Source organism: Protopterus annectens, chromosome 6.part0 (genome assembly GCF_019279795.1).
Source record: "Protopterus annectens isolate FY-2018-M chromosome 6.part0, PAN1.0, whole genome shotgun sequence".
In the NCBI taxonomy this organism is placed as follows: Eukaryota; Metazoa; Chordata; order Ceratodontiformes; family Protopteridae; genus Protopterus; species Protopterus annectens.
This window is the reverse complement of record NC_056737.1, coordinates 1086138403-1086165286: the sequence shown is the minus strand read 5'-3', so window position 1 is coordinate 1086165286 and position 26884 is coordinate 1086138403. Positions and strand designations below refer to the sequence as shown.

At 41.3% G+C, this 26884-nt stretch overlaps 1 protein-coding gene across 1 annotated transcript in view; it reads left to right on the top strand.

Annotated features, from left to right (window-relative positions):
- TTC7B (tetratricopeptide repeat domain 7B) overlaps nt 1–26884 on the top strand; it is a gene marked incomplete in the record, with an annotated part of 1939345 nt that overhangs the window by 1614739 nt on the left and 297722 nt on the right. Inside the window, 1 exon segment of the mRNA XM_044074706.1 lies at nt 1337–1489. Coding sequence (XP_043930641.1) covers nt 1337–1489 — 153 coding nt within the window.

Here is a 26884-nt window from a genome sequence, read left to right as displayed (position 1 = left end):
GACAATGACCTAATTTTTAAGGTTAAGAAAGATACAAAAGTTCAAGTTCTGGTACCATTTCTGCCCACCATCTTAGTTTTGGCTGTTCTACCTAAACTTTGTACATGTCATACTACCCAAAGATACAGAGGGCCAGCAGAACAGAAAATTAACGTCCTCAGTGTTAATTTATTCACGTGTCAGAATATGGGTGTCTTCAGCCTGGAAAATGCTACTGGTGGCAGGGGAGTTAGGGATTATTAAGTCTCATAAACATTTGCTGTATAAAACCCACTAAAAGGTGTGTAATTACCTCATGAGCTCCCAGTTTTCTATACCTAGAAAAGCCCTGGTAATGAGACAGTCTCTAATAGTACCCGCATTCATCATCTTCATACATTCTAAAGTTTTGCAACACATCCTTCTGTAACATTCTGTACAGGCTGCAGAATTCGTAGTACTTTGGAAGGTAAACATTTATAAAGGCATTTCATTCAGCAGGTGAGTATTTTGCATTTCCTCGTCACCTGTTTGGAACTGCAGTTCTCAAGTGTTATTTTTGTTTTTATAACATTAATATTTTTCTATTAATGTGTTTTGCTGCTTTGGAAAATAAAATACTTTTTAGAAAGTTTGTTACTTATACAAATATACAAAAGTCTCAGTGCACAAAACAGACCTGTAAGTTATGACTTTCTGGTTTCTCAGTACTTTGACGATGTTATGACCACTGTAGCTTCTCTGACAAGTCCTTATTGCCCTTATACCTGTCTTCTGTCCACGCAATTATTTCCTTTGAGTTGGTGGTTGGTTGGTTGATTTATTAACTGTATTTCTCTTTCTCTTCAGATTTGGAGTATTTCATGTGTTTGTTCTCTTTCAAAACAAAATGAAAGTAATGTTGATGTTGTTGGCTGAGTACCTTACATATGCATTACCTTACTAAACCTTGCAGAATCAGCACATATTTGCAGTCAGGGCTGTAGAATCCTTGCTTCCATGGGGTTCTAAGCATTTCTGGGCAGTTCATGTAATGTTATTTGTACCTGTGCAACTACAACAATTAATTTCAAGAGGTGTTTTTCTGTGGCCTTGTCCATTTCCTACTGTGCCGAGATATTTGTTGTTTTCAGAGCTATGGCTGTTTTCAAAATCTTTTTAAATTGGCTTTATTAAGAAAATGCATTTTCCACTTTATGAATTGCTGCTTTTTTATGCTTGCTACTAAATATATTATTGTTTTATGTTTTATGTATACTGATTGTGTTGTATTTCATTTCTTTGAAATGTTGAACATTTTGTATTTTAGTTTTGTCTGTATTTTTCCTTTCTTTTCTTTTTCATTTGCTTTCTCCAGCTTCAGATACCTCCTCTGTTTCAAGGCCAGAGTCTCCTCTTCACCTGTTTGTAGCTTCTCATCTTCCTTACTGTCATACCAAATCAGATATCACTTTAAGATTCCCAGCTGCTCCTGGGTATTCTGATCATACCTCAAGACCACAAGCTTTGTGTAAATGTCTTTTTCCTGGCAAATGTTTTACTTACTGTACCAGCTGTTATGATCATCTTCAGAATCACTTTGGAAAATGTGAAGTTTATCAGCCTTGGGGAGTCCCATGTCCTGAGAATTTGTGCTGTGTTGGTAAGACTATGTTGTACACTGCTCTGTTGGTAAGACTGAGTCGTACAACATAGACATTGTTGCTTTCTGTATTTCTTCCCATTGGTAAAAAGTTTATTTTGAGTTTCATAGTCTTTGAAAGATATTTAGAACAAGAGAGACTAAAGGAGTAATGACAATTATAGGAGTTAGCTATATTTCACTCAGTGAGCTCCCCCAACTCCTTCAGTTCTTCCATACTGTAGTAGTAATGTTCACTGATTTTCTGCTAGCAAATAAATTAGTAACTACATTTAACAAATAGTTGAGCTTTTTAATCTGATGAACTTCCTTTGATGGGCATTCTTCAGTCGGAATAACGGATGGGTACTTCCTTCCTGTTTCCTGTTTTTAAATCTGCAGTTCCGCATTTGAAAAAGTAAATATTCTTTGGCACTGGAGTAGAGTTAAGCAGCATTCACAGCCCTCATGGTCCCCAGTTCATTCTAGCTGCTCACGCAGTTTAAGTCTCTGCTTACAGTTTGCTGTGGGAAAGTTCCTGTGTTTGATACCATAGAAGCAGAAGCCTTTGAAGTGTAGCTACAGTCATCAGATCATATGTCAGGACCACCAGGGACACTGTTTTGTCTGGATTCTGATCATAACATTATGGAAAAAATTTGTCACCCTCATCTGTGCCCAGGATTAGGGTGGTTGCGGTGGTGCTACTGTTAGCATTGTCCTTTCACAGCAAGAGATTCTCTGGTTCGATTCTCGGCTGGGGTGCCTTCTGTGTGGAGTCTGCATGTCCTCCCTATGGTCACATGGGTTTCCTCCCATACTCCAAAGACATGCAGTAGGTGAATTGGGCACTCTAAATTGGCCATAGGGGTGTGTGTGTGTGTGTGTAAGTGAGTGGTACAGATGAACGTTCGAGGCAGGGCTAGCCACCTGGTGGTGTAAACCTTGGCTAAAGATGATTGTCACTGTTGAAATGCCACCCTGACCCTATGTGAGAAATGGGGAAAAGGGGGTTTTGGATGGATGGATCTGTGCCTAGGATTCATGTCATGCAGACTGCTCAGAGGCGACCTGTGCCTTGCATATAGAGCTTTCTCTGACCCAGCTTTAATGGGAATGCACATTTGCAAGTCAAATGACACACTGGTCATTTGCTCAAAGGACCTCAACCTGGTATGTGACATCAGCAGAACTTGCTGGAGACAGATTTGACTCAGAGTTTGACTCAGCTTTGGAACAAGCTTCCTATTAATGTTAAACAAAGCTCCTCATTGGCCCTATTTAAGCGTAATTTGGACAATTGGATGGGTAACCGGAAATTCACCCCTCAGGTTTCTACCTGCATCCCTCTTGGACAGGGACAGTAGGTGCTGATTTTAGTGTCTTTTTCAACCAGACACCCTTGGGAACACGGGCTGAACTTGATTAGGCTTGTAAGGCCCTACCTAGTAACCTCCTATGAATAATGGCTCAACCTTTATTTTCCCTGAGTCACAGTTGATAAGGTGATGTTTTCTGTACATCCCGTGCAGTGCACTTCCTTTATTGGATCGCAGGACAGAGTTCAAGAAATCCGAGAATAAGGTTTTATAGTTTTTTTTTTTTTTTTTTTTTTGCCCCTGTAGCTACTGACCACTAAGCCTCCCACTACAAGACTTGTGCCCATTCAGTTCTACTAGTTGGGGTTTCTTAGAACCATGGGGATGACAAGTTGTCTGGAGGGACTGCTATGAGGGTGGCTTTACAGCAATGAGGGGGTATAAGATGGCTGTAACCCCACCATTTGATAGTGGGAAAAGCAATCTTCTTTACAATGTAGGCGCACAATGTCTTCCCTGTGCTAGTGCATACCTCTAAGCACTTGCGAAGGCTGCAGCTGTTAGTGGTTTGGTGAGCTGAACATCCCCACCCTCTGATGTACGTTTGCATTGCTGCACCTCCTCTGAGGCTGTGCAACAGCAGCATGTGGCTGATTTTGATCAACACCCCAACCCCCCCTCACCAGGATGGACATAGTAATTCTTCCCTGCCAGCTCTATCAAGTGCACAAGCCGGCAGTTGAACACGTCACCTAGACTGTAGTTAGAGCTTTATCCCACTACACCACCAGGGTTGATTGGAAATTTGATGTCTTGACTTACAGGTTGTGTCTGGTCTAATTTAGGAAGGCAGCTGCTACTTGTGTTGAACCACATTCGGCATTCATTAACTTTGTAGGTCTTTCGCTACAATCTGAAGCATTTCCTTCTTCTCCATTAAAGAGTCTTTGATTTTGGGTGCATCTCTGGAAGGGTGGGGGATTATTCGTAGTTCAAGGTCATTGCATTGCGGCAGAGAAGCTTTCCACATCAGCCTTGTGGAGCTGAGGGGTAACACTGTTGACAGTATATGCTCTGGAGTCATTCTTGAAGCCCAAAGCCTTTGCTGTTAAAGTCAGACAATTAGGCCAGGGTGTGCTTCCTGAACTAGTGAGGCAGGACTTGCTGCTAACAGAGAATGCACAATCTATATGGACACTTTCCCGATGGTGCATATCCTGAGAGAGTGAAACTTTATCTTTTAGACTGGGAGGCTCAGATTCAAGTCTTTCTTGCAACTTTGTCTAGATCCAGAAAGCTTTCAGATGGTTTCCAGAAAGGAGGAAGTTTAGAAGTTATCGTGCTTGCTGTCAAGTGTAATGCAATCCTGTCTAAGATTTTGTGCATCTTCAACAGGGCATAGTGGTGGTAGGTGATGAATGCTTTTCTCTGTGAATGTATGGTTATGGTTTTCTGTTGGGGGATGCTCCTGTATGCATTTTCTCTGTTCCAGAATATCCATCCTGTGCTCACAAATTTCTGATCAAAAAGGCCAGTGCTCATTCTGCCCTGGATGGGGCCCGTAAGAGTCTTGGGATTCCTGATGGGGGATTGTGGTCTGTGTCACGGCCTACAGCACTTTGGCAAGATGAAATCTTCTGGATAATGACCTGGTTGCTTAAGTGACCCTTCTGTAGTAGTTGAACTTTCTGGAGGAGACTTCTGAAGTCCTGAAACTTTCCAGGAATCCATCTTGCCATTTTTAAGGCCAAGTTTTAAACAATTCTCCATACGTTGCAGAAAATTTCCATTTCCTACTCAGTCTATTTCCAAGTTCGTCTGGCTTATATTAGACATCCCTTTTGACTTGGATCATTGTTTTTAGTCCATCAGAATCCAATCCACCTTTCTACTTTTTTGATCTAGTGAAAGATAGAGGTCCAGCTTAGCAAGATTCATGATGGTTCTACAAAGCTTATTCCTGCAAGTGCCAATATTACAAAATGATTATACTGAAAACCACTTTCAGTGAACGAAAAGCAGTATTTGCAACCCTCCACACCACCCTAACTTATATATACTAATTCCACAGGTTTGCAACAGTGGGGGAAAAATGCAAATTTATAGTTCATTGGAAGTGCCATTCATTGTACCCCTTTTGCACTTGTAATTGCCATCACACAGTTGTCATATTCCTGCTTAGCAGTGATTATTGTTTAATCCTGTTGGTGTTGTATATTTGAAGTTTGTACTTTGGAAGATCCTTTTCCCTAGTAGCTTTTACCTTTTCTCATCATAAAAAGAACTGTATTTGGTCTCTCACAGAAATCGGTGTCCCCCTTAGGAAGAATCCTCTTTTCAGTTATTTAATTCATTCACCTCCTGGTGTGATTCTTCCAGGCTTGACGAAGAGGAATGCGCATTCTCCATACCATGGATCTGCTTTAGACAGTTGTGGTTTTACCTGTGATGAGTGTGTGAGCTGAAGAAAACAGAACAACTACTATGATACACTGTTGCTGGTCTACAGGGTGCTGTAGTGCCCAAACAGACATAATCCAAATGTCTTGTACATGCACATCATCTTTTCCCACCAGGAAATGATGAGCCTTTAGCCAGTATAATGTGGGAACACTCCACAAGAGTGGTGGATATATCCAGAAATATGTATATGGGAGATGCTTGCATTATGGTTGCTTGGTCTTCACTCGTCTTTACCATACAAATTTGTTTAGACTTCCACAAGGAATATAGCATGCTTTGAGAGGGTGGTATTTCTTTATATTTTGGCCTGAAGTCTTCCTGGCTGTCATACTCATTGGGAATGCTGCTTGGGACTCTACCCAAGTGTGTATTCAGAGTTCTGTGAAATTTATTCCTGACCTTGATTCTGATTTTCTTGGCCTGTTTCCTGCACCTCCCTTGCTGCAGCAGTAACGATTAAAAGTAAACAATAAAATAAAAATATGCGTGTGGTCTTTTGGGTTCTCTCACAGGTGGATTCTGGTTTGAGTGGCGATCGTGGTTAGGGAATTGTGGGGTACTTATGCCACTCAGCTTTGGTGCAAAGACTGTGCATTTGCCAAACTGGGCATGCCGTCTTTGAGGAAGGCGGGACCTACAGTTTTAGAAAAATTGCACAAGCAGTTGCAGAACGGTTGTACCCAGTTGTTATATCCACTGCAGAAAGCCCTCTGGAAAACCAGCTAATATGGTGAGTACTGTGTTTTGTTTTTTCATACTAATTTGTTTTTATGTTAGTAGTGTAATTAGTTCTGATTAATATACTTAAGATAATTGTTTTGTCATGGATCTACATGAAATGCAATGTTTTACTGAATTCCAGTGTTTCAGGTTATAGCCTTAAGCTAGTTTGCATGTTTGTTCACTAGGTTGATAGGCTGGTACGAGACCATTTTTAGGCATGAATTGGGCCAAAGGCACAAACAAATGACAAAAACTGTTATGCCAGTGCAATTTGCATACATAACAGAGGAATACTATGACAGGAGTATGACATGTTTTGCATTCCAGATCCATTCGAAAACATGGTTCTTGTGTATGAACTAGTAGAATCTCCATGACTGCATGCACAGCTCAGGTTAAACAGTTTGCAAAAATTAAACGTATGTCACAGATATGTTGCCATTGTAGTAAATGTGTGTAAAATAAACATTTGCTGCATCCTGTGCTGTGGTTTCTGTAATGCAAATGTACTTAATTTGGTTATTTTAACTTACTTTTCAGAGTCCTTAACAGTTCACAGTCACACAAATTACTGACTATCTGTTGGTAATTTACTCTCACAGAATACTCAGATTCTGAAGCATGAGTTAGCTTGGATGCAGTAACACAAAATGGTGAAACAGGAGGTTTTGCTGAAGGGGGGAGTGCACTGCCGTGAAGAATGACCAAACAAAACAAAAACACCATTTGTCATTGACGCTCAGTAGAATACTAATTTGAATATGAGAAGAGCATTTTGAAGATGATCAGAAATGTTCCATTGCATTTTTCTGTTTGTGATTGTTGTTCTCCCATTTTTGTTCTTTGTCCTCTAACTGAACAAAGCTTTTAATTTGTGGTTTAATCTGTTGTTTAAAGGCAACCCTCCAGATGCTTACTTTCATGGTTTTTACTCTCTTTTTTCGGTTTGTAAGTAGATTTTTTTCTCTGAAGGCCTTCTCTTATTACTGGGTTCAGCAGTCACCCTTCTCTCTCACCGCTGTATGGCTCTGTCCATCATTAGGTGTAATCTGATTTGTTGTGTGAAGCAAGGCTGCTGCTGTTTTACCCACTGACACCCCGGTGGCTTGTCACTTTGAGATATGAATATACGTAACTTGTATGATGAATTATTAAAGAGGCAGTATTCATTTCTGGAAGCCTTAAATGTTCTTCATTATGATACTGTAGTTAACTGAACACTTTTTTTATACGTCTACATGATTGATTTATAAGACTACAATTTAAACAGAAGCTGACCACACATTGATTCAAGACTAGAGTTCTAACACACAGGAATGCTTAAGATATATGCTGAAGTATTTCTGGCAAAAATAAGTATTTATATGGTGCTTCAGTTTGTCAACTTTCATGGGCGTCCTAAAATAACACAGTTTTGGAACAGAGAGCATCAGGTCTCCGGAATTAATGTTAAGCAAATTTTCCAGGTGGCAGTCTACTAAGGCTTTTAGGGTTGGACTTAACCAGCGTCAACATTTTTTACATATATGGCAAGCTCTCACCCTGGTAATTCATTCGTTGTCATTGTTTGTCACATACTGGGTTCTTCAGCCAGACAGGACATTTTCCATTTGCTCATTCCTCCACTGCTATTTGTTGAATAACTTTATTTTGATTTTTTTTTTTGCTTAGCTTATTTATTTTGTTGGGTTTATGAGAAGTTTTCCATTTCCATGATGGAGGCAGGAAGGGCTGTGATTTGGACAGCCATGTCATAGGTATGTTCTGCTGAACCTTAAATGGAAAGAGAAGCATTTAGGTGGTTAATTTTCTGAGTATGGCTGTGAAGAGACCTCTTGAAAGGAGTTTGAGAAACTCTTACTGGAGCTGTGGTATGAGGTGCTGAGTGGAAAAGGAGTGTTTATCTTCTGTACTCTGAGTCCGTGCTAGCTAAAAGTCACCTGACAAGCCTACCAATGAGTGTCAAGTAATGGGAGGAACATGCCCACTTACCCACCCCTACCTACTAGTGCCTGTCAAACCCTAACCCTGCCCTGCCCCTAACACAAACCCAACCTTGCATCTTACTTTTGAAAAACCCTTTCAGAAACATTGCCAACATTCAGACAAATTTGATCTGAATTTGTAGAGGGGAGTTGGTGATTATAGCGCAAAAGGAAACTGGATGTTTCTTTTTGACATCTTTTTTTTTTTTCTTGATTTTGAGAATTTTGCAATATGTTGATTCTTTTTTTTTAATGCTGGCATTGATGACCTGTATGCCGAGGCTTTTGCATTCCAATAATTAAAAATAAACTATATATATGTGTGTGTGTGTGTGTGTGTATGCATGTATGTAGGTCTGCCTTTCTTGAAGAATAGTGTGGATATGCCTTATGCAAAAACAATCATGTCAAGCAGTTATAGTACTTCATAACTACAACTTCTGCTCTAGGTTCACCTAACACACGTGTCATAATTTTTGCTGCTTAAAGAGACTGATGTATCCCTTGAGCAACTGTTTTTACTTGTATTCACTGTTATGAAAAGTTGTGCTGTTGTTCTGGCAGGTTTATTTTCTTTCTTGTCAAGTGTTGTAAGAATGGTGACTCACCTGATGACACTGTTTGAATCAAAGATTCCACAGAAGGAGTCAGAGGAATGCCTGCCTTTACAAGTATATAAACATTTTAGATAATCAGAAAAGCTGGCAAGGATTTAGTGTAGTCGCTGTCTTTTTAGGTGCTTGTTCAGGCAGCTGGAGCTGCCATGACAGCTTACAAACATAATTTACATTTGGCCACCACACACACTTTTACCTTCCGGCTTTTGTATGTTACGTATTCTAGGTCTTGATTCAGATTTGTGTTTCGATGTTACTGACTTTTATGAGCAGTTTCTTGCAGTGGAGACATTAAAGCAGACTATTACATAGACCAGTACTTGGACATTTTTCTTTCATCATCTGGTGCACCTTTCACATGTTTCGCTGAAGGCAGCATTGCCTGCAATGAAAAGACTGTACCAGTGCACCTTTCAGGACCTCAGCCATTGTTTCTTGTAGCTTGTTGTTCACCAGTCTATTATTTGGACAAACAGCAATGGCTGTGAATTTCTGTTCTGAGGAAGGCATTTGTTAGAGATGTCTGCCCTGTTCACCTTGTTAGTTTCATGTAGGTATTACCTGACCCTGTAGTTACCTTGGACTCCTACACTGCTGTGCAACTGTAGTATCTGTGGATTCCATTTATTGACATAATTTCATTCTCTCTCTGTGCATTCTTTTAGGCTGTCTGTTTTACTTTATGGATTATAGTCATATGATGTTGTGTAGCATTATATGGCGTTTATATCACGTTATCGAAAGATGAAAATAGCGAACGCTATTTCATTGAACCTAAAATATCTAAACCACATAATATCGAACATTCAGAACAGCTAATTTTTTCCTTGGGAAAAATTTGCTATTCCAAAACACGTACACACAACACAAGCACACCTAAAAAACATCAATACACATACACACACACTTATAATTCTACAACTAACCCTACACGAAACTATACATACACTACTGTCTATCCACTTACCTTAACCCAAACCCTAACCCTAAGGTCCGTCACTATTGCACACTCATCTAACCCACGCCGCGCCCTAACCCTAACTCACCTTAACCTGCTCCCTAATCCTAACAATCGCACACTCACCTGAGCCCAACCTGTAAATTTCCACCACAGCGCTGAAAATAGCAAAGCCACAGAACTGGCCAACCGAATTTGTTCCCTAGGAAAGAATTCGGTGTTCTGCAGCTTCGCTAGGTTCAATATTAGAACTTTTGAAGTTTTAAAACTTCGATGTTCTGATATAGACCCATTATATGCACATTTTGTTTTCTTTTTCTTTTCTGTGTTAGTATCAGCCCTGAGAGACCTATCATTTAGTAGATTTCTGTTTCCCCTATCATAGATAACATATTTGAGAAGTTTTGGAGTTTCAACTAACAAACAAGCATTTTATTTATATTTTAGTGTTAGTTTCTTTCCAGGAAGCAAACAAACTTTCTCACATTTCCATTCATAACTTACAAATGTGTATTCTTTTCACTGTCATTCATTTTTACTTAAAGAATGTACAGCTCGGTCCGTCAAGACTTGGTGCACTTTGTCGTTAACTTTTGTCAGTATTGTGTCCATCTCGTCTAATATCCTGTTCTAACCGTTCTCCTTGTTCCTACTTTAATTTTCCTTTGCACCCTTCTCCTCTCATTGTTTTCTCTCACATATGTAAATGTAATGTACCCTAACTGTATTCATAATCTCCTCTTTCCCATACTTGTCCTCCCCAGGTATATCCTATAAACTCACTAAACATTTTCCCCCAAAGATGTGTAAATGCAACTTTCAGAAACCCTTTAGCCTTTACATATTTTACTTTCTCTGAATTATTTTCTCGTTACTTTTTCTATTTTAAAAGTCTTGTTTTGTTTTTCCTGATGTATCCTTGCATTCATTCACCAGTTTATATAATCTCCTTTCTCTATCTCTTCTTCTTACTGTATATATTCACTTTTTATATGTCTCTTTGAAATTGAGCCACCATTGTGACCACATACTACAAAATGGTTTCCTTTTACTGTGCTCATACCAAAATGTTTCTCTTTCACTTCTCAATTCTTCCATTCTAATTTCTCCTATTAACCTTTTCTTTCCTTTTGTTATTTTATTTTCCTCAGTTATTTCCCAAATTGCAATATGATCTGTAAAGTTTGCACTTTTTCACACTCCTTGTATTTTATGGAATCCCTTTGATGCCCGTTTCTGTTGCAATATTTCCTCTTGTTACATAATTGTATTGTTTCACCGTTAGTATATTTAAGAGTGCGTCACATCATCATGTACAAACAGCAATCTACAGAAGACGGAGGACAACTCCTTGATCATCACCTCATCCAAAAAAATAAATCACAAAAATAATGTTTTTGCAGGGGGGGGGGGCTGCATTTCACACACCCCTCTCCTAATATATATATAAATATCCTGGCTCCAAGATAGCTCTTTATTGGGGAAAGGGTAAACTTCCTGATCTTATCTCTTTGTGATCTCGCATCACCTTAATGGTGTGTGTGTGTGTGTGTGTGTGTGTGTGTGTGTGTGTGTATATATATATATATATATATATATATATATATATATATATACACAGATATACATATATACAGAGAGAGAGAGAGTAGATGTAAAAACTTTACACACCCCTGTTAAATGACAGGTTTTTGTTATATAAAAAATGAGACCACAATAAATAATTTCAAAGCTTTTCCCAAGTTTAATGTGACCTGTAACCTGTACAGTTCAATTGAAAAACAAACAAATCTGTTAGGGGAAAAATATAAAAAAATGTACAGTAAGCTGGTTGCATAAGTGCACACCCTTAAACTAATACTTTGTTGAAGCACCTTTAGATTTAATTACAGCATTCGGTCTTCTTGGGTAGGAGTCTATCAGCATGGCACATCTTGACTTGGCAATATTTGCCCACTCTTCCTTGCAAAAGTGCTCCAAATCTGTCAGATTGTGAGGGCATCTTTTGTGCACAGCCCTCTTCAGGCCACCCCACAGATTTTCTATTGGATTTAGGTCTGGGCTGTGGCTGGGCCATTCTGAAACTTTAATTTTCTTCTGGTGAAGGCTTTTTTTGTTGATTTGGATGTATGCTTGGGGTCATTGTCATGTTGAAAGGTGAAATTCCTCTTCATCTTTCTAGCAGACGCCTGAAGGTTTTGGGCCAAAAGTGACTGGTATTTAGAACTGTTCATAATTCCCTCCACCTTGATTAAAGCTCCAGTTCCAGCTGAAGAAAAGCACCCCCAAAGCATGATACTGCCGCCATCATGCTTCACCGTGGGAATGGTGTTCTTTTGGTGATGCAAAGTGTTGTTTTTGCGCCAAATGTACCTTTTGGAATTGTGGCCAAAAAGTTCAGCCTTGGTCTCATCAGATCATAATACATTTTCCACATACTTTTGGGAGACTTTGTGTTGTTTTGCAAATTTTAGCCAGCCTTGGATGTTTTCCTTGTAAGAAAAGGATTCGTCTTGCAACCCTACCCCATAGGCCAGACATATGGAGAATACGGGAGATTGTTGTCGCATGTAGTATACAACCAGTACTTGCCAGAAATTTCTGCAGCTCCTTCACTGTTGCTGTAGGTCTCTTGGCAGCCTACTTGACCAGTATTGGTCTCATCTTTTCATCAGTTTTGGAGGGGCATCCAGTTCTGTGCAACGTCACTGTTGTCCCATATTTTTTCCACGTTTTGATGACTGTCTTCACCGCGTTCCATGGTATATCCAATGCTGTAGAAATTTGTTTGTACCCTTCTCCTGACTGATACCTTTCAACAATGAGATCCCTTTGATGCTTTGTAATCTCTCTGCAGACCATGGCTTTTGCTGTAGCAGGCAACTGAGTAAATGTCAGGAAAATCCTACTAGGACAGCTGAACTTTATTTGGTGTTAATCAGAGTCTCTTTAATTGATGGCAGGTGTGTACCCAAGAAGATTGAATACTGTAATTAAATCAAAAGGTGCTACAATAAAGTATTAGTTTAAGGGTGTGCACAATTATGCAACCAGGTTATTGAAAGTTTTTTATTTTTTATATTTTTCCCCTAACAGATTTGTTTGTTTTTCAATTGAATTGTACAGGATATAGGTCACATTAAAGGTGGGAAAACTTTTGAAATTATTTATTGTGGTCTCATTTTTTTATATCACAAAACCTGGCATTTAACAGGGGTGTGTAAACTTTTTATATCCACTGTGTGTGTGTATGTATATATATATATATATATATATATATATATATATGTGTGGGTTCGACTTTTGGAATCCCAACCATGTGTAACAGACATATCCATGCAGTGCAGAATGGAAATATTTCCATTTCCGCACTGTAGTGCAGTCTCGGAGTTGGTATATTAAAGTTACGGGGAGTGTGGAGGGCATATCCCCCCATGGGCATAACACTTAGAAAATCAGTTGTGTAATTTTTATTTATTTATTTTTTTACATGTTCGAAATTGCGGAAGTCGAACATATGGTCTCTGCCATATGGATTATATATATTCAATACTTCACTGCTACACTGTATATTTTTATATCTTATATTTTTTTCTGTTTTCCTAAGGTTACAGTTGGTTACCTGTAATTACTATGCACATACATGTCCTTACCAAAACTCAATATTGTGGATTTTCCCAACAAATCTAGCAGTTTTTAATTTATTTATTTTCCCAGAAATCTTATTTATTTCAACCAGATTGTATCGGCTTGTGTACTTCTACAGTAATCATCTGCCATAATTTTTCTAACCTCATTTGTAATTCTTAACACATTTACTGACACTAAATTCACATTAATCCTTTCTTTTTTCTTCCTTATTTGACCTTTCTTTTCCCCTTTTTTTATTTGCTGTAGAAGTGTGTGGTGGTGTGTCCTCTTCCTCCTCCAGTCAGTTTTCACTCACTTCACTTCAGGCAGGTTGCCTTTGTTGTAGTTTCTATATTGAGTAAATTCCTGTCCTCCCTGTCACCCATGTTTCCGGTACTTTTCTTCTTTTCTCATTTTGCATATTCACAGATTCTTTTCCTGCAGTAATTAACTTTATACTACCATTTTTTCAGTGTGATCCCCAGCAAAAAAAGAAAAGAAAAACAAGCAGTTTCTGGGTCAGACATGACTTTGTAAGTCAAGCAGAGATCGCCGCTAAGTAGACGATATGAGACAGAGAACAGTTGGGGTTTTTTTAGTCTGTCCATATAGGACAACTGTTTAAGGCCTAGGATTCTCTCTGTGAGGTACTTTTGCTGCCTCTCCAGTTGTTGCAGGTGTCTAGTGAGGTAAATGCCAAGTGGGCATTGTACTCTATGATTGACCTAATGAGGGAGGAGTAGAGGGAGATAATGACCTCTTTCTTCCTGGATGCAAAACCCTTAGTAATGAGATGTGCCACATAGGACTTTCTGACCATAGTGGCAATGCGGTGACCAAAAGAGAGGTTGTTGTCAACCTGTGTTCCCAGATTTCTAATAATGCCTTCTGTGTTCAGTGAACTACCATCGATATGGTAATTCATGGGAACCGAGTTTTTCCCAAAGAGGATGATGACACATTTTTTTTGCATTGAGCTTAAGGCCATTGTTCTGACACCAGTCGTTGGTCTCAGTGAGGCCTTTCTGTAGGATGTCAACATCACTTGGGGAGTTTGTAATAGCTCCTAACTTGCATTAGTCTGTGAAATTTGTTAGCCAGAGTCCCTTTGTGTTGGCCTGGACTTCAGAGAAGTAGGTACCAAACAGGAGAGGACCCAGGATCGAACCCTGTGGGACTCCACTCGTGACTGGTTGGCAGTCTGACTTGGATTCAGCTACTTCCACACTGTTGGTTCTAACTGTGAGCCAGTTTACAACCCACCTGGTGATATAGAGGTTGATGCCTAGCTTAGTGAGTTTTTCTATGATTCCTCAGCAAGGGAATGGTAACAAAGGCCTTGGCCAGATAAAGGTAGGCTGTATGAACCACCTTGCCTTCATCCACAGCTTTGGTGACTGACTCCGAGAAGTTGACCAAATTGAGCAGGCATATGATCTACCCTTCACAAAAACAAATTGTGTGGGATCCAGAGTTTGGAGATTCCCTATAGCCTTGTTTATTAGGCTCATGATGATGCATTTCATAGCTTTGTATATCAGACTTGTCAGGCTAATGGGGGCGATAGTTCCCAGGGTCTGTAGTCGCTCCTCCTTTGTGGAGAGAGATGACTGTAGCAGTGCACTATTCGGTAGGGATAAAGCCAGAGGTGAGGCTGTGATTGAACAGGGCACACAGGTGAGGAGCCATTTCACTCGTAGAACACAGCCAGGGATATTGTCAGATCCCATAGAAGCTGTATTCTTAGCCTGGGACACTGCTGTTTTACCCTGTGCAGCAGTAATACTGGATGCCTGGCAATCTACTGGTATTGTGACTGGTCCCTTGGAGGGGGTGGGTAAAGTTGGCACTGAATCTGTTGGCCAGTATATTGGCAATATCTTTTGGCTTGGTATAGGAGGTACCATCTTGCAGTAGCTCAGAGAAAATCTGGGTATTGCCATGGAGATTCTTTACACAACTGTAGAAGGCCTTGTGGTTGTCTTTGCAATCTGCTGCAATTCTGTTTTCATAGCTAGCTTTAGAGGATTTTATGAGGGATCTCAACTTTTTGTTGAGGCTGATTAAGTTTTTCCAGTCTTGGGACTTCACCTTATTCCGCATCAGTTTCCTCCTTCTGTTGTAGAGTTTGGCTTCCTTTTTTTGAAGGAGAATGCCTTGATTCTATTGGGTATGGTGAGATCCATGCATTTGTGTACGTGTTCATACAGTGCATTGGTGCATGATTTGGCAGTCATGCAACTGATCTCCATTTGCATGGGTGCAGTGAAGTTAGCCACCTCTTGTTTTTAGGAGCCCAAAGTTAGCTTTGGAGAAGTTTTTCATGGTGGTTACCTTTGTGGGGGGGGGGGGGGGGTTGTGGATTTCCAAGGTGATTAGTTTGTGGTCGGCCATAACCAGGGAGGAGTTGACTATTGGTGTAGAGCAATGGTCGCCCATGTTAGTAATGACCAGGTTGAGGATGTTGCTACCTCTAGTGGGGGTAAGAATGAGCCTATCCAGTGCATTGGAATTAATGAATTCCAGAAAACGTTGGAGAAGTGTATTGGTACATGAGTAGTTTTCCCAGTTAATGGAAGGGTAGTTGAAGTTGACCAGTATGAGTGTAGTAGGTTGGACCTTAATATTCTCCAGGGTGCTTTGGAACATGGAGTGTGAGTCTTGAGACATGGTTGGAGGCCTATAGCAGGCTACGACCTGAATTGCTGTCTTACCCAATGTTAGCTGCACCTGAAGTATCTGAGATGCTTTATGTTGGGCTACCTTTCTGGAGGTGTGCTCATCCTTTATGAATATGGAAACACCACTGCCTTTGGAGCTTCGGTCCAAGTTCTAGGGCCGAAAGGTGTGGAATAAATGTCGATGTTCTTCATTTTAAGGAGTGCTTCGAGCGAGTGCATTTTGAGATTGACTTCTAGCGTTGAGCAGCATGACCGTCAGATTGCATTTGTAGCTGTTATGGTGGTAATTTGGTCTTTGGAACACCGTCTAAAAAAGGCAGTATAGGGTGGCAAGAGCCTTGGCTAGTATCCGGAAGCCAAGGGGTGACAGATGCAGGCCATCTCTGGCAAAGCATCGAGGTCTGTCAATCATGTCATTCCAGCCAGACAGATACTGGATCCCCTTAGAATGACACCAGAAGCTTAGCCACTTGTTGAAATCAGTCATTTTCTGCTTGTACTGTGGTATCATTCTGGGTGATGGTAGGATGCTGCTCAGGGTTAGGGCCATACCCACCTGGGCTACATAATCTGAGAACCCCTCCATGTCTCTCTTCATGTAGTCCAGGGAGGTACCTTTCAGGTCATTTACACCAACATGTACAGTGATAGAGTCATATTTATACCTGTTGTTGAGGGATCTGAGTGCGTGCGTTATGTGGTGGATCCTAGCGTTTGACAGGCAGCTGATTGTTACTTTCTCCTTATTCAACCTAGTGAGTGGGACATCAGTGTGCCTCACTAATGAGTCACCTGTGACTAGTGTGTCGGGCATACTGTTTTGCCTTAGGGGCTTTGGTTGAGTGGCACACTGTTTAGGAGAGTTATGTGTCTTGTGATTAGTGTTATGTTGTGATGGTCCAGTGTGTTTCTGCCTTGGATGTCTCTGTTGTTTGGGTAGATATTTATTGAGCGCCTCCACGAAGATTGGTGTGCGGTTTGTGTTTTTATGTAAAGGCAGGGCTGGTGTGTGTTCTGGAGGGTTATGTGTTCTATGTGGTGTGGTGCAAGTGTTGACCTTCTCTTGACCAGCTATTCTGGTCTTGGCTGGAGAGTGCGTGGCTTCCAATATGGATAAATAAATGCATCTCTTGCAAGTCTGAGTGTTGGGAGGTAAGAGGAGAGGGTTGTCATTGTACATGAGGCAGTTGCTACATTGCCTCATGATGCCCAAGTTCAGTAGGTTAATAGGAGAAAGCACAGGGACTGACCTTTAGACATGCCTGGAGGGGGTGGTGTGGGCATTAATAAGTACTGGAGCTGTTTCCTTGTATAATGTTTAGTGCTGGTAGCACTTTTGTGTTTGGGGAATGTTTGTTTATGTTACTTTTCGAGGCACGGGTAAGTGTTCAAAGTGCCTTTTACCATGTTTTATCATAAAAAAAGTTACTTTTTTTACAACGTGCTTGTTTTACCTACTATTGCTGCTAGATGTCCTGGGCAGTCAAGCATCTTTTTCTACTTAGTCATGGAACAACCTACTGGTTCCTCAGTTCTTTCTTACAGCCACAAAAAAAAAAAAGTTAAACAGCCTTTGCCACCACAGCAGGCTACTTAACTCACAGGTAGGTGAGACTTGTCTAGCTAAATCTGGTTTATCACACCACTCGTGTTTTTCTTTGGTCCCGCTGGTGTAGTCCCTACAGCCACCATCGACTGGGGGGGGGGGGGGTTGATACATCTTCTGAAGTTGAATTGGCCTTGATGTGCAAGAGAGAGCCACTTTTATTAATCCTGGGAGAAGGGGCAGAGAATGCCACTCTGTTTAGTCAGAAACTTGTACCCATCTCTAGGGAGAGCCTTGTGGCAATACTGGGTCTGTTTCTTCAGAAATTCCTGTAAAAAAAAAGGGGGGGGGGGGCTAACTTAAATATCTTCTCCTGTCTCTAAGTTTCTCTGGGCAGGAGTTATTTTTTGGGCTTTGCTCACAGTTTAGCGTAGGCTCTTGACCCTTCTTTTATGGTCTTTTTTTGGTAAAAGAAAAATGGATTTTTCATTTTCTGAAGAGGTTCAGGAGAGTGAATCTCTAAATGATTTTGAAGGAACAGATGGTGTTTTGTCTGCATAAATTTCTTTTCTGATTTGGATTCTGATGAGAGTGTGGCATCTGTCAGTACATTTGAAGGATTCTCTTTCTCTTTATCCGTTTCCAGAATGAAACAGACTTTTTGGGGAAAACAGTGATGGTTCTCATTCTCACCAGAAACATTGTTTTTTTTTTCTGGAAGTTCCAGAACCTTCTGCTGTTCCATGTTTTTTTTCTTACAGTTTGCAGGCTGCCCCTAGAAAGCAACTGGACTGTGTAAAACTTCCTCAGTCTTTTAATTGTTATACACTCCTCCAAGATCAGATTCAGCAGCTGTTGTTTTTCTGATCAGACCCAGCTGCTGCTAAGCATTTTGTTAATACTATTTCGTCTCTTTCTGACAAGGATGGGGAGGCTTTTGATAGATTCAGGAAAAAGTATATTCTTCTGCAACACTTCATTTAGAATTCTTAGCTGCAAAGCTCTCCATTGATTATGCTTGTCTCTTTTGAGAATATGAGGAATGATTTTTGGCATGTGTTTCCTCTTCTGAGGAGAAATCTGCTGTGTGTAATTTGGTTGCTTCAGTGTCTCGTATGCTTGCATTCTCAAAACCTTCCAAAAGATGTTAAACATTAAGTTTTGAATTCTTCCTTGGATACATGGTTAGCTTTGGACCATCTGCTGCCGAGGTCCTTGTTAAATGTGATGAGAGTTATGCTTGTTCATAGGCATGTAGGCTAACAGCTGTAATGGCCTTTTTAAGCCTAGCCATGCATCCCAAATCTCAGACAAGTTCTAGTCCTCTTGATAAATATAAGCAGGGGCTTGGGAGTTGAACCATTTACAGGTTGCCTGTGTAAATTAGAGACATAGGAGCCAAATCAAGGATAAATTTCCTGCTCCCCATACAGTTGTACAAATTACACTTGAATTGGTTTAGGGAGGAACTCTGTGTAACATGGCTGGGGAGCCTGTTCCAGAGAAGTATATCTCTGGGATGCATACTTGTCTCACCAGCAGGTCTTATTATTACAAGTAAGGTTTAAGTCTTTAGAATGGGTAATTCTGGCACTGTTTGTTTTGCATGTATGCAGGAGGTCCATTAGAGTGGGGTCTGACAATGCCTTGTGTGCCAGGCATAGATCTCCCCCCAGCAGCCTGTAGGAGACAGAATGCAGGGATAGTGCTTGAGGTGGTCTGCATGAACATTTTAGTTAGTATTCTTTTAGTGAGGAACCTCTGTGGATGTTCCAGTTGTTGGATGCGCCTGGTTAGGTACATGCCAAAGGGGGGCATTGTACTCGATCATAGGTCTGATGAGTACTGAATACCGCGAAATAATGATCTCCTTGGAACTAGATGCTTTACATTTGTTTGTAAGTTGCACATCATAGACTGACTTGCTCACTACTGCAGACACATGATAGTCAAAGGCTTGATTACTACCTGTGTGTCCCCCCAAGTCCCTGACTACTGGGTCAGCTACTAAGGGGTGTGTTGTCAGTATGATAGTTACCAGGGATGGATGACTTCCTGAAGGATATTATTATGCATTTCTTGCATTTAGTTTTAGTATGTGGCTCTGACACCAGTTATTTGTCTGTGTCAGCCTTTCCTGTAGAACATTTGTGCCTGGGGGAATTCTAGGACTGTTCCTAATCTGCAGTCGTCTGCAAATATAGTCAGCCAGAGGCCATTGGCCTTGACTTCAGAGAAGTAAATGATAAAAAGGAGTGGTCCCTGTACTGATCCCTGAGGGACTCTGCTTGTGACTGGCCTCTTTGTAGAGTTTGACTCCCCAATTGTAACTTCATGGGTCCTGTCTGTGAGCCAGCTGGCTATCCAGCAGGAGACATAAGGGTTTATACATAACCTCCTGAGATTTTCAGTAATGCCCAAGTGGGGTATTATGTCAGATGAGTTGGCCAGGTCAAGGTAGGCAGTGTGAGCCATTTTGCCCTCATTCATTACTTTGGTGACTTCCTCAAAGAAGTCCACCAGCTTGAGTAGGCATGACCTGCCCTTGACAAAACCAAACTGGGTTGGGTCCAATGTCTGGAGGTTTCCCATGTCATTATTGATTATTTCCATGGTAATTCTTTCCATGGCTTTGCAAATGAGACTAGTGAAATTGATGGGTCTGTAGTTTCCAGGCTCGGTAGATGTCCCACCTTTGTGCAGAGGGATGACTGTTACTGCTCTCCATTTATGAGGGATGAAGCCTGTTTGGAGGCTTCAGTTAAATAGCAAATGCAGACAGCCTAATAGATCCATGTTTTTTGCTGTCTAGGAATGCATTCTGGGATATTGTCTGGTACCACTGATGCAGTGTTTTTGGCATTAGAGAGATCATTATGGACCTGTTCCCTAGTAATAGTAGGGGGAGTTGTATTTGATGGCATTTCCAGATGGGCCATTGAGGGGAGAGAGGGGGTTAAAGTTGGAGCTGAATTTCTCTGTCAGTAGATTTGCTGTATCTTGTGGCTCAGTGAACTCAGCAGACAATTGTGTATTGCCTTTGAGGTTGTGGACATAGCTAAATAATGCCTTATGGTTGTCCTTGGCCTGGGAGGCCAAATTTACCTTAAATTTGACTTTGGTAGACTTTGTCGTCTGAGTTGTTTTGTTTAGTTTGATGAGAATGCCTTTATCCTGCTGGGTGGATACACCTCCTAATTTTTGCCATGATTTTCTTCTTTCTGTTATACAGTCTAATGTTGATATGATTCCACCAGGCTGGCTTGTTTTTTGAATTAGTTCTGTACTACTTCCCGATGGGTACGTCTGCCTGTATGCAGCTATTAACTTGCTTGCATAGGGTTTCTGTGAACAGTTTGCTTAGGCAGCAGTGTTCTCGGGCTTTATGGGGGCTTGAAAATTTGCCAGGTTATCACTTAATAGTAAGAAGTTGGACTTAGTAGTTCCAGAACATTCCGGGGTTAGCTGAGGTTCCAGGTTTTATTTTTACTTCAAAAGAGACTATTTTGTGGTCTGAGCTTACCAGAGAAGACATTACATTAGGGGATGTGCAGAATTCTTCCATATTAGTGAGGACCGAATCAGTTATCTTTGTACCCCTGGTCAGGGTATTGACAATCTGGTCCGGGGAGTTTGTGTTTACAAAATCCGGGATATCTATGCCTGCATGTTTGGTGTCATGTATGACTCGTAGTTAATAGTGGTGCATTTAAAGTCACCCATGAATGTAGTATTGGATTGGATGGTTAGTGTTTCTAGTAAGTTAATACGTGTTGTGGATTTCCTGGGTCACAGAGGGGGACTCATAGCTTGCAAGGAAATGCATGAGATTTTGCCTATGGTGATTTGAACATGGAGATGCTGAAGTATATTGCCTTGTTTGACCAGCCTTCAGGTATATTTATTTTTGATGTAAATCAGTACACCTCCGCCTTTAGTCCCTGTATGTGTAGTAACTGGTCTGAATGTTGCCTTGCATTGGTGGTGTGTTCTCTATGGCTTTAAACCACCTCTCAGTGACTGCACAGATGTCCGCATTCTCCAAAGTGAGAAGAGCTTGTAGGGAGTGGAGTTTTTTTTATACTCCTACCACTGAGCTTTGTTGGAAGTACTTTCAGTTTGGGATTGTTTAAAAAGGCACTATGGGCAGGACAGCGTTTTAGGTAATGTTCAAAAGCCTAGAGGGGACAGGTACAAAACCATCCCTGGCAAAGCAGTATTGTCTGTTGACCTTATCATTCCATGCTGACAAATATTGTGCCCCCTTAGAATGACACCAGAAACTAAGCCAAGTATTGAAATTAGTCATCTTTTGTTCGTATTGTGGCATCATCCTTGGAGAGGATAAAATGCTGTTCAGTGCTGGGTTCATACCAGCCTGGGACTTACCTTTTGGAAGCTTCATAATACTTGTGTTAGTATAGTCTAGGGAGGTACTTCTCGGGTCATTTACACCCACATAGACTGCGACTGAGTCATACTGCTATTTGTGCTCCAGTCACCTGCTTATCGGGTGTTCTCAGTTTTTCAGCCTTCCTTCTCCAAGTTTTCCAAGAGATTTAAAGCTCCAGCTACTCCCTTCTTATAAGGAAAAATAAACAGTCCCAGCTGTCTGCTGGTAAGTAAACAATTACGAAGCTATAGCAAGGAGTTTCCAAAAAAGTAGCAGAACCCTGTTGAACCAAGGACAGTCTAATAAACCTGTATGTCTGTTTACAAGCCTTTCTGTTCCTCCCACCCTGGCTAGCTCTAATTCATCAAGGTTACTTTTGGTAGTGGGATTTCTCCCTCCTGTTTGAGGGATTCCAGACATAACTCTTTTTTTTCCCTGCTATCATTAAGCATATCCTCTCTCGGAGGGTGTAAGAAGCTCTCCCTCCTCCCCTTTCAGGAAGAGGAATTTTATTCAGAAATGCTTCTTATAACCAGTTCTAATTGATTGTCTTTTCGGCTTTTCCCAGTTAGGGGTCTCCACAGCAGAACTCCGGTCCAGTAATTATTGGCAGTAGATTTTTATGGTGCTGAGTTGCCAGCCCAACGCACAACCTTCAGCGAAGGCATTATCCCTTAATTTCCTTTTGAGTTTTCTGGTAACCTTAGAGTCTAAAACTTGCAGATAATCATATTTCTAGGCCCACATGTCAGAAGTTTCTAAAGGTTTTTGGACTTTGGAAAACATTAACAGTTAGTCTGTATTGCCCTTTGGTCTAGGCACTACTATAAGAATATATACAATGTGTCCAAGCCCTGTGATACCGTACTGCTTACATAGACAACTTGCCTTTTTTGTAAGACTATTTTTCAAAGTGTCAGGAATCTGTAAACAGACTGGGATTCTAGGAGAATATGCATATATCTTGTCTGAATAATTCTCACAGCATTGTTTTCTTGTGGTGTGCCTAGTACACCTCAATTCAAAGAGCTTTTCTTCCAACGGAAAAAAAAATAGATTTATATCAAGATCTTTTCCTGAGTTTTTCTACTTAGACTGATGTGCATTCTCTCATCTCCAACACAGTCAGTACAGGTGCCACAGAAGGAAAAAAATAGATTTATATCAAGTTCTATTCCTGGGTTTTTCTGCTTAGACTGATGTGCATTCTGTCTTATCTCCAACACAGTCAGTACAGCTGCCTCAGACTTTGCTTGGAGAGCAGTGTCTGTGGGGATAAAAGTGGGAGAGCATTGGAACAGACAGACCAAAACATGCAAAAGTAAGAGATTTTGGTGCTTACAACTGTTCTCAACACAGTCATTCATTTTTTGGTCCATGGGACCTTTGCAAGTGTTTACAAGACAGTACCACAGTGATGTGGTACATAAACAAGCAATGGTAAGCCAGTTCTTACCCTTTATGCAGATTAACCATGATAGTCTGGGATATAGCTTTTCAGCACAGGGTCAGTTTACAGGCATCTCAAGTACCATCCAAACAAAAGTTTGTGGCAGACAAGCTGAGCAGAACTGTGATAGACCCTCATAAATGAAAATTGTATCGGGGATCTTCCAAGATTTGATCCAGCTGTAGCAAACATCTCAAACAGATTTTTTTGCCTCCACTCTCAACTATCATTTGGTGAAATTCTGCTTCACATCCCCATCCTTGAATGCCTGAAAAACAGATAATTTTCTTTTGCTTGGACAGGAATTTTCCTGCATGCTTTTCCAATTGCTTGGACAGGAATTTTCCTGCATGCTTTTCCACTCTTTCCAATAATAATCAGTCATTCTGAAGATTCAGGACTCTCAAAAGAATATTGTGGTGACTCCCTTCTGGCCAAGGCAACAGTGGATGTTCTTCATCTCACATTGCTGCAGTCCTTACATATGGGTAGTCCGCTGTCCTCGGTCGGTCGAGATACCAATAGGCTGGCGTCAAGGCTTAAAACTGACATCAGGATGTCAGGGTACAAAAGCGCATGACCGGCGTCATATCCTTAGTCTTTTGCCGCATGGTCCGATGCAGAAGCAGCGTTGCAAGTGCCGTTGGCGTTCTGAAATTTTTCGGAGTTTCAGACCGAATCCAAGTTGGCCAAGTACCCGTTGGGAATATTTTGTTTTTCTTGCCTCAGTGTATTACGGATGTCAGAAAAGTAAATACTTGTATTTCTTGTGGGAAACAGATACGCATAGGGATTATCATTCTTTGTGCATTCCTTGTTTGGGGCCTGAGCAGTGCTAGGTTTAAGCGCACTATTAGCGAAGGTTAGATTGTGCTAGGCTGGTCTTGAGCGGTGCAATTATAATATGCCGTCGGATACTCCGGCCGCTTCCAAGAAGCGCAAAGACAAAGCGGTTAAATCCAGGCAACGTCCGTTCCGGACGCCGGTTCTTTAGAGCTTCAGTGGAACCGGTGGTTCTGATGGAGGCTTCTCTGGAGTCTCAGGGGGAGACTTTGATTTTGCAGGATTTGGCCTCTCACGAGGCAGGTCAGGCTGAAGGGGCTTCTCAGGTTTCTGTACTCCCTTCCCTTCCCAGGGTGATTAGACCCTCTCCTTCTGTTTCCAAGGCTTCTTCCAGAGGCAGGCCAGGATTAGCTTCTGTTGGTGTCAGTCCTAGTTCAGCAGGGTCTGTGCCTAAGAAGCACATGCTTAAAATGGCAGAAGATTTGATTACTCTGATTAGAGGTTCTTTGCCCCCTCCTGATAAGAGGCCTAGGGTGGAGCCAGAGTTGGAAAGTTTTGAACAGGCTTGGATGTTTCAGAGTCTCTGAAGACTTGCAGGAGTACTCCTTACTCTGATTCTGATGCAGAAGATTCCACTCCTTCTGCTTCTCCTCCAGAGGATTTTTCTTTTCAGAGACTCTTCATTCTATGAGGGAACATTTTAAGTGGGAAGGTCAGGACTTCTCTGATTCACGGAAAAGGCTTAGGGAATTTTTGTTTTACCTCAACATAGACCCTTAGCTATACCCCTGTTCTGGATGTTGTGCAAGATGTATTTTCAGAGGCTTCACTTAATCCTGATTCTCTGCCTCCTGCTCCTGTTAAACCGGATAGGTATTACAGGGTGCCTGAGGCTCATAAATATCTCTATAAGAGTCCCAGGGCGGACCCAGAAACTGTTAGTCAGGGACCTAAGGGTGTCAAGGCCTCTGTTGTAAAGTTCCTCTAGATAAAGAGGCCAGAGCTTTGGATAGATGGGGAAAGAAGGTCTATACTTCTTCTACCTTAGCAATGAGGGCTTTGAATTGCCAGTTTCATATGTTGAAATATCAAAATTTTCTTCTTTCACAATTGAAATCTAAGGTGGATGCTCTGGCAGAAGGAATTGACTGTAAAGAATTACAGGATTTGGTGCATGTCTCTGAACAGGTGGGTAAGCATTCTTTACAGTGTGGTTTTGATGCTTTGCAGGCCTCTTCTAGGGTGGCTGCCACTGGTTCAGTTCTTGAGGCACGCCTGGCTTAAGGATCAGAATTTATCTGACCATGTTAAGACAAGGATTTTGGATGCTCCTTTGCAGTCTGAAGTGTTGTTTGGTCCACCTGTGGAGTCAGTCTTGAAGACATTGGAAGACAAGGCTAAGTCTATGCAGACTGTTAAAGATTTTTTGCAAGTTCAGCCTCCAAAGTTTAGTAGAAATTGGCCTGCTAAGGGGTGGACGTATCCTTCTTCTGATTCTCAGTCTAGGGGTAGATCTAGACGTGGTAGGGGCAGAGCTCAGAGTTCCTTCAGACCTAGAACATGGAGTTCACCTGCACAGTCTTCGAGTGAGGGCAGGGGCCAGTCCTTTCGTAAACAGGCCCAATGACTTACCTTTTCAGCTGCCAGATTCTTCTTGCCTGGCAGCACCTTTGGGAGGACGGTTGGCACTCTTCAAAGAAAATTGGATTTTAATTACCCAAGACAAATGGGTATTGGATATCATACACCAAGGTTACAAGTTTTATTTCCATACCTTACCTCCTTTCAAAGGCATGCCAGACGTTCCTCCTCAGCAAAGACTAGAGGCTCACAAACAGATTTCTCTACTACTTCAAATAGGAGCTATACAACCGGTCCCTCTGCCAGAAGTGGGCCTAGGATTTTATTCTCGCCTGTTTCTAGTACCAAAGAAAGGGAACACGTGGAGACCAATTCTGGATTTATCTATCCTCAACACATATCTGGACATTCCCAAGTTCAAAATGTTGACGTTACAACAGCTTTTACCTCTGCTGGGCAAAGATCACTGGATGGTGACTCTGGATCTCAAGGAGGCTTATCTTCATGTTCCTATCAGGCCCAGTTGCAGGAAGTATCTGCATTTTCGGGCTGGGATTTTTCATTATCAGTTCTCTGCATTGCCCTTTGGCTTATCTACTGGCCCCAGAGTGTTCACAAAGGTTCTGGCTCCAGTGGTAGCTTTCTTCAGGCTAAGAGGAATACAAATCTATCCTTATTTGGACGATTGCCTGATTCTGGCTCAAGGAAAGGAAGAACTTCTTCATCATTTACAGTATGTGATGGCAGTGTTAAGATGCCTAGGGTATTCTGTGAAGGAAATAAAGTCCAGTCTAGTACCCTCTCAGGACATGTGCTTTCTGAGTGTGAGACTGAATACAGCATCCCGGACAAACAAAAGAATCTTTCTCTTTACTTCCATCAATTGTCTCGTCAGTCCAGGCTGACTGCAAGGACAGTCCTTCAAGCCTTGGGGTTCATGGCATCTTGTATTCTGGTACTTCCCAATGCCAAACTGCATATGAGGAAGCTACAATGGTATCTCAAAATGTATGGGCCTTAACACTGCCAAGATATGGACACTGTCATTCAGATAATACCTTGCATTCAAAAGGAATTTTGTGGTGGGCTCAGGAATGTCACCTAAACAAGGGACTCTCTGTGACCCGACCAGAGGCAGTCAGATTCTTACGACAG